At 39.7% G+C, this 10,585-nt stretch overlaps 1 protein-coding gene across 2 annotated transcripts in view; it reads right to left on the bottom strand.

Annotated features, from left to right (window-relative positions):
- LOC101575191 (solute carrier family 22 member 22-like) overlaps window positions 1-10,585 on the bottom strand; it is a 49,740-nt gene that overhangs the window by 14,684 nt on the left and 24,471 nt on the right. Inside the window, exons 8-9 of one of the 2 annotated variants that reach the window (XM_023718742.1) lie at window positions 7,928-8,142; window positions 4,823-4,931 (exon numbers count right to left, since the gene is read on the bottom strand). The exons of the other annotated variant lie outside the window; for it this stretch is intronic. Coding sequence (XP_023574510.1) covers window positions 4,823-4,931; window positions 7,928-8,142 — 324 coding nt within the window. The remainder of the gene's footprint in view (window positions 1-4,822; window positions 4,932-7,927; window positions 8,143-10,585) is intronic. 2 annotated transcript variants of the gene reach the window in all.

Below are 10,585 nucleotides of genomic sequence, written 5' to 3'. Positions count from 1 at the left end.
TTTTTTTTTTTTTTTTTTCAGACTGGGTTTCCTCCCTATGGTTCTGTAGTTGGTTCTTTACTTCGGATGCCACAAGTTCTGAGAATTCTTTTTTTTATTTCAGAAATGAATTCTTCTCTGAGTTCCTCTGTAACTTTCTGCTGTTGCTTATTTACTATCGACACTATTAATTCATTCATTTGAGCTGAGCTAGTAGAAAAGGATTCCACTCTGAGTTCCTCTTGACTTTCTGCTGTTGCTTATTTACTATCAACACTATTAATTCATACATTTGAGCTGAGCTAGTGTCTTCTGCACTTGTTCTGGTTGGGCGTTGGGTTTCCTCCATATGTTTCTGCATTTGATTCTTTACTGCAGATGTTATTAATTCAGGTATTTCTTTTTTCATTTCCAATCTGAGTTCCTCTATACCTTTTTGCAGCTGTTTCTTTATTTCAGAAGTCATTGATTCATTGCTTTCAGCTGTGTTTTCCCAATTTGTTCTGTGTTAGTGTGTCTGCACTTGTTATGGGTGGGCTTGGGGCTTGAGATTGCACTTTGCTCCTTTTCGTTGTCATTTTGTATAGCACTGTCTTCTGACCTTTGTTGTAGATCTTCCTTTCGGTTATAGTCTTAGCACCTACTGAAGTTCAGGTGTAGATCTACAAAGTTTTATCCATCTGTGCTTGGCTTGGGTCTGGCTGCTGTGCTCAGTTCCTTCCCATTGCTGCCATTGGGAGTGATCCTGTTTTGCCCGTCTGGCAAGATGTTCTGCTCCTGGACTATCTGGGTGGTTCTGTCCCCTACACTCTCTGCAGGGATTGTAGCTGCACTGTTTCACCTCAGTCCTCTATGGTAGACATGAGCTGAGTCTGGAGGGGACAATGCAGAGTAGGGGGAGAGGCAGCTCTCCCACACATTCACTGGGCCTCGTCTAGGACTGGATCTGGGAGTTCCCAGAACACAATAGAAATTCCTACTTTGTGGATGGGGTGTTGGGTGGTACTGTGGAGTGATGGGTGCATCCCAAAAGGGTGAAAGAGGGTGTCACCATGCTGTACCTGGGCTGGGACCAGTAGGTTCCGCTGGCGCAGGGTAGGCGGAAGCTCTTCCACACACTCACCAGGACTGTGCTAGGACTGGGTCTGGGGGTTCATGGAATGCGGCAGAAATTCCTACTCAACAGGTGGTGTAGGGGAGGTGCTGTGGAGTGTTGGGGGCTTCCCAAGGGAGGGGAAGAGGGTCTCACCCACACTGCGCCTGGGTTGGAACCAGTAGGTCCTGCTGGTGCAGTGTAGCCTGAAGCTCTCCCACACACTCACTGGGCCTGGGCTAGGACTGGATCTGGGTGTTCCCGGAACGCGGCAGAAGTTCCTACTGGGTGGGTAGTGTGAGAGAGGTGCTGCGGAGTGGTTGGGGCTTCCCAAGGGGGTGGTAGAGGGTCTCACCTATGCTGCACCTGGGCTGCAACAAGTACCTCCAGCCAGCACAGGGTAGATGGAAGCTCTCCTCTATTTTTATTTTTTTTCCAAAATTTTATTGAGAAACAAGTAGCAATGAGACAGTTTCAAACCAAATTGGTAGTATAGTTTCAATAATTAACACATTGTATACATTCTTCCTACTGGTTAATTGCCATACAAGATGCAGACATGATATCCTATTTACAAATACTATTAGAACAAATCCCTCTATTCATTAAGAAAATGTAACTATATATCTATCCTAACCATTTTGATTACATAGATACAAAACGGACATTCATCCGCATCCCCCCTTTTTTTGTTTAGTTCAATTATTTGAATATTGTAGGTGTGTTAACTCAACAAAATATTCTAAAAGAGTCCAGTAGTCCATAATAGTATTGGGGCTTTCGCTTCACTGGCATTGTCAGAAATTGTTGACCTGAGTCCCCCACAGCACAACATAACAGCATGGCCTTACCTCCCATATTTCATTTTTATACTTTTCTTTTGGATGGTTAAGACCAAGGCAAAGCAGGACCTATGCAACAAGAGTTGTAACTTTTGGATCTGATGAGGTCAGTGAAATCCCCTCAAGATTTATCCTGAGACCCTGTAACTCAGATTGTAGATCCTTTGTCAGTGTCAGCCATGTGGATGAGTCACGGCCATTGCTTGACCAATGTGCTCTCTGTGAAAACCTTAGAGAATGTTTTATCTCCATGTGACTCTGTTTAGGCACACTGTACATCATCGATCACTTTCCTCTTTGGCTCCATAATCTCCTTGATCAGACAATTTGGGACACTACCGAGTTATGTGATATTAGAATACAAGTTCTCAAGTGTCCTGAGTCTTAATTGACCTTGGAAGGCTAGGACCAAAATGTTGGCTTTCCTTGTGGCCCTCCTATTTCTCTAATTTTGGTCTGCAAACTTAGGTTGTTAACCCTCCAGAAGAGAAGTTTATTGTTATTATCATACAACCTAGGCTGTTGAGCTTAACCACACTATCTGTCTGAATATCAAACATCTTAGGCATAACATGTAACAGGTATTTTTCATCAAGTACTGATATGTTGAACTTGAAGTCCCTACAGAATATGATGAAAAATCATTTTAAAAAATAAGTATATTTTAAAAATAGGCATAAAGAATTATATAATTGTTTTGTTTATACGTAAGTCCACAAATCTAACCATATACAACTTTGAAGCAACCAAGATGCCCATCACCTGAGGAATGGTTGAAAAAGATGTGGTATTTTTACACAATGCAGTATTACTCAGCTATAAAGAATGATAAACTTGAAGCCTTTTTATTAAAGTGGATGCCACTTGAAGGTATACTCATAAATGAAGTAAACCAGACATATGTATAAATATCATATAGTTTCCCCAGTATAAGGACTCAAAAGAAGAATTGCAATTAGAAAAGTATAATAGAAGTAAAACAAAAGCAGGAACTCGAGGATTAACTAATTAAGAGAGGGAAAGGAGAAGAGCTAGGAAATATGACAGTGACAAGCCATACAGATCTATGTAGAAGATGGGCAAGGCAATGATCCTGATAATCTTCAGAAGATTTTTTAATCTAGCAATTAATTAGAAAGATTATCACCCTGACTAACCATATTTACTGACACCTGTGAACTAAGCAACTGTACTGAAGATGTTAATCTGTAATAGTAGGTTCATGCTTGGAGTGCCTGTCATTCTGATCTTCTGTACACGGGCTGCTTATCATGACATGCAAGTTGCTGCTGTGCTGTCTCTTGGATAGATGACTGTTCAAAAAGAAAGGGGTGATGAATGAAGGCAGGAGACAGGAAAAGGAATGTTGCGGGAGAGAAACTTGAATAGGAAATTTATCCCTGTAGGAACATATATAGTTTATGTGGATGGACAATATTATCGACACTGTTGTGCTCCTGTCCATTAATTACTGTGCAGCATTTTATTTCTGTAGGTGAAAATAGCTTCAGGAAGTTCTACTTTTCCTAATTTGTACAGATCCTCACCTGAGTATCAAAGAAGCCATGAAACTGTATCAGATGGTTTTCCGTTCCCACAATGCAAATCTAGGGGCCAAACTCCAATGCTAGGACTGGAAAGATAGTACATCAGTCTAAGTGCCCGCCTGGCAAATGCAAGGACCCAGCTTCAGTCCCCAGTACAGGGCCCTGTCGGTCTCCCTGCCATGCTGGCAACTGAAACCTGGCATGTTGGTGCATACCTGTAATGCCAGTCCTTCGGAGGCTGAGACAGGAGGATCACTATGAATCTAAGCCATGTAATGAGACCTGGTACCAAATAAATAAAAGGATCTTTTTAAAAAATGCTATTAAAATTCCAATGCTGGACCACATCCTGAAAACTCTGTATAACTGTTGCAGGCAGCTGAATTAGATAGAAATATTATAGGCAATCAGACAGGGCCAGGCCCTGAAGGAGACAACATGGAAGACAAGGTGATAGCAACTTTGAGAGAGACAAACACTCCTGTTGTGGGCCAGACCTCAAGACAAAAAGGTAAGCAAATGCAGCCACATACTTCCCTAGGGATGGGCATCAGGAATCGACATTCTGAATAGGCATCAATCACCTGGAAAGGTCCAGAAAGCCCCTAACACATTCCCAGCTGGATGAGCCCCTGCTCTGTGTTCATGCCTGCTTGCTACCTGGCTCACCTTCCCGACTGATCCCAATTTAATCCATTTTCCTTGAGCAAGTGTGCTGATACCCTTACTGGTTGTCCATAGCTTTGTCCTACTTCGTGCATGAGTTCCCATGTTCTCCACCTTAGACACTCCTCACCACGTGGTTTTGCTCTATAAAAATCCCTAAAACTTGCAGATTCCCAGGCAACCCACTCAGGTCCCCCTTCTGTCCCTGTCTCTGACAGAAGCTTTCTTTCCCCAAATAAGTATACTCTGCTTTTAACCCCTGCTTGCTGCTAAAATTCACTCTTCAGTTGCAGAGAACATGAACTCACGCCAGGCACCTCTCAGGTCGGGAGTTTCATTTCCCTGCAGCATAACCATGAGTTTTAGAAAAGGGTTGTTGTTAAAGAGTCTAAAAACTGTTGCCAAACAGTTAAATCTGAGCCGGGGAGATGGCTCAGCAGAGTAAGCGCTTCCCTGGCAAGTGCAAGGGCCTGAGTTCAATCTCCGGTTCCGAAAAAAAAACAAAAACAAAAACAAAACAACAACAACAATTAAATCTGTTAAAAAATATGTTGAGGGCGGTCTAAGGATGAACAACATTTCTCAAAATTCACTGACATTTTAAAACGAATTTCATTTTACTCATTCAAATGTTCTAGACAGTCCCAGAAATATTCAGCAAGGATTCTCAAGATAGACCATTTGTACTTTCATACCTGAATATTGTTGGTGAGAGTTCGAGAAAGAAAGCTGTAAATATACCCATGAGGATTGAAATGGTTGCTCTTCCCATGAGAAAAACAACAAGTCTCAGAATGTGCATCTCTGTAAACAAGATTATGGAAATAAAGTTGAGACTGAGACATCAACTACACTCTTTTCATTAATTCATTTCAAAAATATGTGAAAAATATTGCCTTATGCAATTCCAGGGACTCAAATTTAGTTTAGGAGAATCAAAGGAAAGAGACTTAAGGAATATAAATAACAATTCAAACAAATGGAATAGAAAAACCTAAGAAATGAACTGGAGAATAATAATATAAATAAACATAAAACAAAGCAATAAATATTCAAGGCTAATAAATCCTATAACTCACAAACTGAAGTGACAGCGGGAGCAAGTGGGTTTATTGAGCAAGAACAAGAGCAACCCAAAAGAAACTGGGCTAAGCTGGCAACAAGTCATACTGGCAACAGAAGACTCAGCTGTCCCCACAGCCACCCGAGATCTAAGCCCAGGGGAGAACACTCTGCTGTCCACATGCCTCCTGTAGTCGATACACACTTGTGACTTTGCTTCACAGGCCAAGTCAACTGGCAGACAGGAAACCCTTTGAGAAGTAGAAGTTGCAGAGATGAGACCCTCTGCCACAGAGGAGCAGAAGTAAAAATTTGTGTAATGTATGCAAAGGCCAACAACATGTTAGGATCTCCTTGAAGGAGTAATGTGGACTCCCTTGAGCAAAGAACATTTCTTTATCTATTTGTCTGTTGGTGGCCACCTAGGCTGTTTCCAGAGCTAAGCAACTATGAATTTCACAGCTCTAAACATGGATATGAAAGTATCAGTATGGGGTGGTATCTTTAATTATTTGGGGAATATGCTTAGGTGAGGTATACCTGGGTCAAATGGCATGTCTATTTTTAGGCTATTTTTAAAATATTATACACACTTATTTTTATAGTTTGGTGATTATATTTGGTGCTGAGGTATAATATATTATTTCATGTAATCACCAATAAGATGTTTCATACTGAAATGTCATTCATGATCTGGTGTAAGTTTCCTGTGTTTATTAACCAATTAAAGTTTTATGTAACATAATGACTCAACTCAGATGAAAAAGAATAGTTGTCCACTCATTTGGAATATATCATATATGTATGCATGCATATACAACTGGGACATTATTCAGACCACAAAGAAGAAAAATATTTCACTTGAGAATTCATTACGTATATGAAAACACATAGGTCAAAGGATATATTCAAGTGGAGGGGAACAAAGGAAAAACAGGCAGGACATTGTAACATGGTTAAGCCAAAAGTGGAAGAAACCTATGGGGGCACTGAGAAGTGTCCAACTCAGAGACGGGCTGGCAGTCCAGAAAGCCTGACACCAAAATGCAGCAGGATTTCATGAGCTAAACATGAAAAGCAGTTGGAAGAGTGTATCAGTGAGATTGAACTGATCGTACACAGATATAATTTCTTAAAGTATGAAATAAAATGTACAATACTAGCTAAACAGTAAACATGTAAAATTGAGAAGGACTACATGAAGATAAAGGATTTTGAAAAGCTAGACGATGAAAAGCTTGGTAAGGGAAAATTAAAGTTTGAGTGATAGGTAAATATGTTAGAAAAGTAATCTGTACTAGCAAGAAAAACCAATAGCAAACCTATTTGTAAAAGAGCTATTGTTCAAGGTTAGAGGATTTTGCTCTATTACAGGTGAGAGTTAAAGGAGGTTGATTTAAGGAAATAGCAAGAAGAGTAAGATTAGGACAGAACTTTCAGAATTTACATAATGATTTGAAAGTGCTAGTTTAAGGACATGAGTCCATATTTTCTCCCAGCCTGTAGAATGAGAAACAACTTCCTCTGTTAGTCCTTCATGCATTTACATTACTTAACAAAATGATTAGCAGAAATAAAACTCGTTAGTGGTTATAAACTCAGACTCCTGCTTGCTACCAAAGTAATGGCCCTGTCCATCACTGTTGTGAATGGATTCTCCTGGGGTGTCTTTGTCAGAAAATAAGAGCCACCTGGTTATCACCTTTCTCATTTGTTATTTCCAATGAATTCTTAGGATTTTTGGATTTATCTTACAGCATTTCTTGGGTGCAAACTCTTTTTTCTTTTTTCTAAACATTTTCTTTCTGTATGTATGTATCTAGTACAAGACCTACAGGATCTCACTACGCAGATCAGACTCATAGTGATGCTCCTGTTTTCAGCCTCCCAAGAGCCAAGATTACAGGTTCGCGCCAGCACACCCAATCTCCAAACTCTTTTTCATAAGCCCCTGCCCTCCTCCAGTCCCCAGCTGTCCCCACCATAAAGACTGACAGTTGCCCATGACTTCAGACTGGCATTCCTTCTGAAAGCTCTCTGCTGTGCAGAGATTTATATTGTCCACTTAAACCCCCTTTTAGATGATGAGTGAAGAACTTTAATGGAAAGTTATTCACTAAAGATACATGAATATTCTGTAACCAAGTCCCTCTCTATATTTTTATTATATATTCACAGTACATATAGAATGTATTTGTTACAGGGAGTTGCAATGTGTTCATAATACATCTATCTCCCCAAAATACATAGTCCAGCACACCTTCCATCCCCATTTTACTTCCCACTATCTGTTATACTCTGTCTATATTTCTTCACCATGTGAACTCCTGTTCATCTGTAGTGGTGAATTTTGGATGCCATCTAGAGAAATCCTAAACTAACATTTTTTTTTCCTTTTTAGTGGTACCAGGGTTCGAACTCAGGCCTAACAGTTGGTTTGCCAGCTCCCTTCCTCCACGGAGCCTTGGTGCCAAGCACAGAGTCCTACTAGACAGGACTCCCAGACAAGCCTATTTTCTCTCAGCAACACACAGTGCCTTACACATGCTAGGTTAGGAGTTCTTGCCTCAAGGAAGTAGTAAACGTAGATTGCCACTACCTTCAAAGGACCTAGGTTTAAAACTTAAAGTCCTCCAGTCATTTGCGGAGTAGCATATGGCATCTATTTTCTATTTGGAAAATTTCTGCTCAAATGCTTACATTCCTAATGAGATTCAAAATACTGAAAAAATTCTCACCTTTGGGCACAAATATGGCGACTATGTGAGAGCTTCCAAACAGAAAAACGAAAAGAAATAATGAAGGCTTACGATTAACATGTCTTATCATAAAGAACACAGACAATGAGCTGAAAAAATTCACTGTTCCCATTAGTAACTGGCTTGTGAATATGTCTTGCCCCAAGCTTTGGATGTCCAGTATATGTCCATAAGAGCTGAAAACTGAAGAAAACCTAGAAGCAAAAATATAGCAGAATTTACTAAACTAAGCAATGAATACACCTTTAACTATTATGTGTGTGTAAGTTAGGCATCTTTGTTTCCTTCAAACTCATAACTAAGACAAAAATATTCCAAGTGCAGAGTAAATTGAAAGGATTTATAATGCAATAAATGTTATTTATTTTAAAAGTTTGAATATATGAATAATGGAACAAATTCTCAGTAGCAAATTGTGTTACAAATTAAATGAATAAATTTATCAATGGCAATATGCTTTTGGTCTCCTAATACAGTAGACTCTAAATTTTGGACATGAGAGTCTCAGGATCCAAAGTGCCAATTGCAAGTACTATATTTCAAGTGAGAGAAGTCAAATGTTTTATATCATAAATTCATAAATATTTATGTTGCTCTTACACTCTTTATCTCCACATTTCACTATATTTTAGTTGCTGGGGTTTTTTTTGTTTGATTGGTTTTTTGTATTTGATTATTACAGGGTCTTACTATGCAGCTCAGACTTCTAGTGATTTTCCCATTTTCAGCCTCCCCAGTGCTGGGATTACAGGTGTGCACCACCATGTCTGGTCTTGGTGGCCGGCTCAGTGCACCTAGGGGAGGAGCCAGCGTGGCATGTGGTGCCAGGGATCGAACCCCAGTCCCTGCACTTACTTAAGCAGGAGCTTAGTCCACTGAGCTATCTCACTGGTCCTCAGTACATTTTATGAAGTGTACATTAAGTAGACCAATAGGCTCCTTTGTGACCTCCTCATGTATGTGCACAGTGTGCATTTCCTTCACACAGCCTCTGCTACTTTTGTTCCTCTTTCACTTGGCTCCCTTGCCCTTTATTAATAGTTTCTATCTTATTTTCATTTTCCCTGATATTCCACATGTAGGGAGAAATTGTGTGTTTGTCTTTCTGAGTCTAGAGTATTTCTCTTATCGTGATGATCACTTGATCGTGACCTTCTTTATTACAGCATAATATTCCCTCATGTGTACATGTCACACTTAATCCATTAATCTGTGGACAGACAACTGGGCTGATTGCATTGCTGGTAAAGTGGGCTTGTGGAGATCACTACAACATGCTGACTTTGATTCCTGCAGATAGCCTGAGGAGTTGTTTCATCTTTAGATTTTGAAAAACCTCTATTTTCATGTCTACAGTAGATGTATTAATTTACACTGCAACCAGAAGCACACTGCATAAGGGTTGTCTTTTCCCTCTTCCCAATATTTATTATATTTTGAATTATTGATAGTGGTCATTCTCACTGAGATGAGAAGAAATCTCAACATACTTTGTATTTACATTTGGGCTACAGATAGTGAAATTTATTTATATAATTATTGACACTGTGTCCTTCTTTTGACAAATATCTGATCAGCAGATTTGCCCATTTGTTCATAGAATTACTTGGAGCAGAATTTTTATTTTTTTATTTATTTATTTTTTGTGGAACTGGAGGTTGAACTCAGGCCGTTGCATTTGCCAGGGAAGCACTTATTCTACTAAGCCATCTCCCTGGCCCAGAATTTTTTTAAAGAATTCTTTATATTTTATGGATATTAATCATCACAGAAAAGTAGCTTGCAGATTTTCCATCATCCTGTAGGCTGGCTCCCTGCCATGTGAAGCTTTTGTATTTTATGCAATTTCATCACTGTTTCTTGTGATTATTTCCAGAACTATTTGAGTCTCATTCAGGAAGATGCTAATGCTTAAATCTTGAAGTGCTTCACTTACGTGCTCCTCTACTGCTTTACAGGTCCAGGTCTTGTGTTCCAGTCTTAAATCCATGTTGAGCTGGTTTTGCACAGAGTGATTACTAACAATCTTGCCTCAGCCTTCTGCATGGGGATGTCCAGTTCTGCCAGCACCACTTGGTGAAGAGGCAGGCTTTGCTCTGAGGAACGTTTGTGACACTTCCATAACATAGCTGCATTTTCACTGCTTTATTTTTGAGTTACTTACTCTATTTCATTGATCTATGTGCCTGTTTTTATATACACATTACATACTATTTTTGTTATAGTGGTTTCATTATATATTGTATATTTTTTTTTACTTTAGTAGTACATACTTGCGATATATAATGATTTCATTCACTGTAGAGAATGGGCTCATGTGCATAACACATTTCAACACCTTCTTCTCCCTTGCCTCCGTCCCTCTCTTGTTTGCCACATTAGATTCATTTATTTATCTCTATGCCCTTATAAAGCTTATCACATATACAGATTGAAAATGCACTAACAGACAAAACAGCATATAAAAACTATGGGACTGTTGTATTAAGTCAAGGTATACTTCTTCTTCTCCTCCTTCTCCTTCTCCTTCTTCTCCTCCTCCTCCTCGTCCTCCTCATCCTCCTCCTCGTCCTCCTCCTCGTCCTCCTCCTAGCCCTCCTCCTCGCCCTCCTCCTCGTCCTCCTCGTCCTCGTCCTC

This window comes from Octodon degus, unplaced genomic scaffold (genome assembly GCF_000260255.1).
Source record: "Octodon degus isolate 3935 unplaced genomic scaffold, OctDeg1.0 scaffold00062, whole genome shotgun sequence".
NCBI lineage: Eukaryota > Metazoa > Chordata > Mammalia > Rodentia > Octodontidae > Octodon > Octodon degus.
Note: the sequence above shows the minus strand (reverse complement) of the source record. Positions and strands in the feature narration are given on the sequence as shown.